The following is a 4,094-nucleotide window of genomic DNA, read 5'->3' as shown; positions in this document are numbered from 1 at the left end:
TTAGTTCTAGTTTTATTTATACATTTCCCAAATTTCAGTTTTCGGTAGACAAGAAATAATTGGAGAGAAAATCAAGATGCCAATTATGCAGTATATATTGATATGCCATAATTTGTCTTTTGTGCAACCAGTGTCTAATTTTTCCCATACTATGCTTGTTACAGCTATCATGGATCAAGTAATGTCTGTTGTTGAACCTGCAAAGCAATTTGCTAAGGATTCTATTCGTCTTGTGAAGCGTTGCACGAAGCCTGATCGCAAGGAGTTCCAGAAGATCTCCATGGCTACTGCAATTGGATTTGCTATCATGGGCTTCATTGGCTTCTTTGTCAAGCTTATCCACATCCCCATCAACAACATCATAGTGTATGTATAATTTACTTTGACTTTCCTCCTCCCCATATGTAAAGGGGGAACACTTTTGTCATATAGATTATGAAATACATCTTGAGTTTGCATTGCATATATGTATGATCTAATTGTTATTCATCTTTGCAGGGGTTCATAGGCAGCAGTGGACGATAATATAATAGGTTTAAGTTAATTGTAGACTGGTTTATATGATTAAATTTATGAAATAATCTGACCATATAATTTTCCTTAGTTGGCTAAAAGATGATTGCACTGCTGTGGGTGATTAAACCCTGGAATGTAAAGAAACTGTTGTACATCTTAAATATAAACTACAGCATAGATATAATTTTCTGTATAACTAAAAGTTAAAAAAAAAATGCTGTATATGGGCCAGATCTATTTAAACTGATATTTACAACATTATATATACTGAATGCATGACAAACTTTCATTTTCCCTACAATCTCAAACTTATACAAACCATTAATTCAAATAAAGACTTTAGTGACTGGACCAAATGGCCCTGGGTACTTGCACCAAAATGAACTAACAACCCAGAAGGGGAGGTATGAACCTGGGTAACCGAAGCTGCTGTTCCCAGAGATCTGTGCCACCCACAGGGGTGGCAAAGGGTTCTTGTGGCAGATTAGCCCCTACTACTTCCACGCTGGGGAGTGGTCACACAACATAGATGCCGCCACATCAATCGTGGCATACCAGAAACCGAAACGAATTATCTCAGGGCTTTGTCCTATCCCTCACAATCTTTAATCTATACATGCATGGTACACCCACACCCCAGTAATACCAATCTCTTATGCAGATGACATAATTACATGCACACACCATAACAGTCACAGAAATACTACAGCCATACCTTGACACTCAGCACCTGGTTTACTATAACTACTCGAAATAGCTACAACCAAATTCACAGCCACACTTCTCACCAACTGGACAGCAGAACACAAATACATACCACACCTCTTTATCAGCAACACCCTTGTACCACACCTAAAGTTCTTGTCATAACATATAATATATCCATGTCATTCAAACAACACTTAACAGACAAAATGCACACCTAGACTTGTTCTACTGAAATCAATTACTGGAATAACATTCGGGCAAAAAGAAACTACCACCACAGTATACAAATAATATGTACGCTCAGTGATAAATTATGCGAGCCCCACATGAACTCCTAATCTCACTAAGACTCCACAATACCCTACAGACTATACAAAGCCCTAAAGAATTACAGGCTGCACATATACAACACCTACACCATGAAATGAAAGTCCTCAAAGGCAAGGACCACCTAGATATGAGAGGCACTGAGACGCTTGTCACAGCCTCCACAAACACAGCTGACCCACAACACTAGATGACTGAACACCCACACATACTAAAAACATCAAGACATCTATATATATGTCAGTGTGGGATGGTCTTAGGTGGCCTGCAAGGTAACGAGGTTTTTCAACTTGGTTACCATAACCAAGTGTATAACAGTCACAGAAGATGCATAATTGGCTCTTGAAAAGATTTGAATTTGACAGGTCATGTAGCCCAAATAGACAATAATAAAAATACCAAACAGGTCGTGTTGGGAAACCCAAATGGATGAAGAACACTTGGTCAGCCAAAGAAGCATTGGTGTGACAATGTGAAGGAGGTCATGAAAATGTCAGGAGAGAACACAGTATGGCGGATGGAAACCGCATCAGAGAGGCAAAGGTGGAGACAGCTTGTCAAGACAGTCAGGAATCTGCAGTGTCTGAGGCCTGTAGAGTAAGAGAATAAGTAACTAACTGAACTGCACATATTTGCTGGATGAGACAACTCCAAAAAATAAAGCAGCACCACTTTGCTAGTCCTATTAAGTGGAAAGAAAAAACTTCATGACAACAGCTAAGGTGTCATTGGGTGTGAGTGGTATATGAGGATGCCTGTGTCTGTCTTGATTATGTTCATTTTGAGTTGTAGTTGAATGACCACTATATTCTGTGACGTGGCTTGATCATATTTTCTGTGGTTATTAATGTGTGGGGATGAAATGGGTGGGAGTAGATTTATGACTTTGTCTTAGGCTGACTTCCTTGTAAGGGTGAAAAAGCTGTTGGTTATGTATGTATGTATTAATACTGTATTCAGAGATTGAGTAATACAGCTGTAACTTTGTTTTATAATGTGAGTATTGTGATGCATCATCATACATCAGGCAGCTAATACTACCCACAGGAATTTGACTCGTATTCAAGAGATTAATGGATAGTTACTGGTTTATATATAAGAATGTCAGCAATTCCTATCGTAGCTATTGCATCTTCATCAACATTTGATGGAGGATACAATCTGTACAATAGTTTCAAGGTGTACCATAGTTCCACACTGCTGATGTTGATAGTAAGATAGCACTTGTGTAATAAACCCATAGTTCAACAAGTGACTGCTTGGTATTGGAACCACTGGTATGTTTATCAGCTGATGTAGATGGTGGGTTTGAAAGGCTGTCTTTTCTACTACTGCAAATAAGTTCTAACTCGCAAGAAAAAAATAACCTAACCTACCTTAAAGACCCTAAGCTACCCAATGATTTAAGTCATTGATGTTGCTATAATTTCTACACTAGAAATTAAATAGACCACATACAAGTTTCAGTATGCAATAATTGTGGTGGGTTGTAAAAGTTATGGCAAGTGGCATGCAGTGAATGTTGGGCAAGCAATTTCACTTATTTACCCCTTGGTGGTTTATCTATATACCAAATATTTTTCAACCTTACAAGGGAGGTAGCCAAGTTAAAAGGTACAGACCCATGCCATCCACCATTCTTTCTTCCCTCTCATCTTAGCTCCTCATGGATGACGGGTTATCCATGTATCCTGACCACTGACCTGGGTCTGAAGCAATACAGCAAGACACAGCATGTCCACAGCAAAGCCGCTTCACTTAACCAGCAATCCCCCCTCTCTGTTCCCTCATGCAGAAAAAAAGCAGATAGGGAGAAATCCCTTTGGGCTGCGTCAAAATATCCTTCACACACAACGATTCCCTATTCCCCCCTCCTTTGCATCATAGTATCATCAATACACAGCCATTCTCCACTCACCCTATCTCCTACCTTCTCCCTTCCTTGCTCAACAGACATTCTCCTCTTGCTCAATGCCCCTTTCACCTTATCAATCCATTTCAATCTTGGTTGTCCCTTCAAATTCACTCCATCTACTTCTGCCTTCCACACCTCTTTTATTCACCTTTCTTCACTCGTTCTTTCCATGTGTCCAAACCATCCCAATACTCTTTCACCAGCCCTATCTGCCATCTCCTTTTCCACTCCAGCTCTCCTCATCTTGTCTTTCACTCTATCCAACCTTGTAACCCCTACCATACTTCTCAGACATTTCATCTCAAACCCATTTAAACTTTTCCTCTCTGCCTCTCTTAAATTCCAGGTCTGCCCCATGCAGTGCCATTGGCACAATCACCCATTCATATAATTTCTTTGAATCCATTCCCAGATGCCCATTTCTTATGACAGTTTTTAATCCCCCAATCTACAACTTACCAACACCACTCCTCACTTCCCTGCCACATATAACCTCAAATACTTAAAACTATCCACTTCTACCCTCTCTCTTTTAAGACTTACGTCTAATTCACTGCCATCATCTCCCTTTGAACATCTCATAACCTTACTTTTTCTCACGTTTACCTTCAGATTTCATGTATAGTTC

At 39.6% G+C, this 4,094-nt stretch overlaps 1 protein-coding gene across 1 annotated transcript in view; it reads left to right on the top strand.

The window, feature by feature from the left end:
* Positions 1-581, top strand: part of LOC143026313 (protein transport protein Sec61 subunit gamma) — an 8,053-nt gene extending 7,472 nt beyond the window's left edge. The window contains exons 2-3 of the mRNA XM_076186487.1: positions 165-366; positions 499-581. Of these exons, the coding sequence (XP_076042602.1) occupies positions 170-366; positions 499-508 (207 nt within the window). The 5' untranslated portion in view covers positions 165-169 and the 3' untranslated portion in view covers positions 509-581. The remainder of the gene's footprint in view (positions 1-164; positions 367-498) is intronic.
* Positions 582-4,094: the final 3,513 nt, after the last annotated feature.

Source organism: Oratosquilla oratoria, chromosome 6 (genome assembly GCF_046742065.1).
Source record: "Oratosquilla oratoria isolate Oo_2021 chromosome 6, ASM4674206v1, whole genome shotgun sequence".
NCBI lineage: Eukaryota > Metazoa > Arthropoda > Malacostraca > Stomatopoda > Squillidae > Oratosquilla > Oratosquilla oratoria.
Note: the sequence above shows the minus strand (reverse complement) of the source record. Positions and strands in the feature narration are given on the sequence as shown.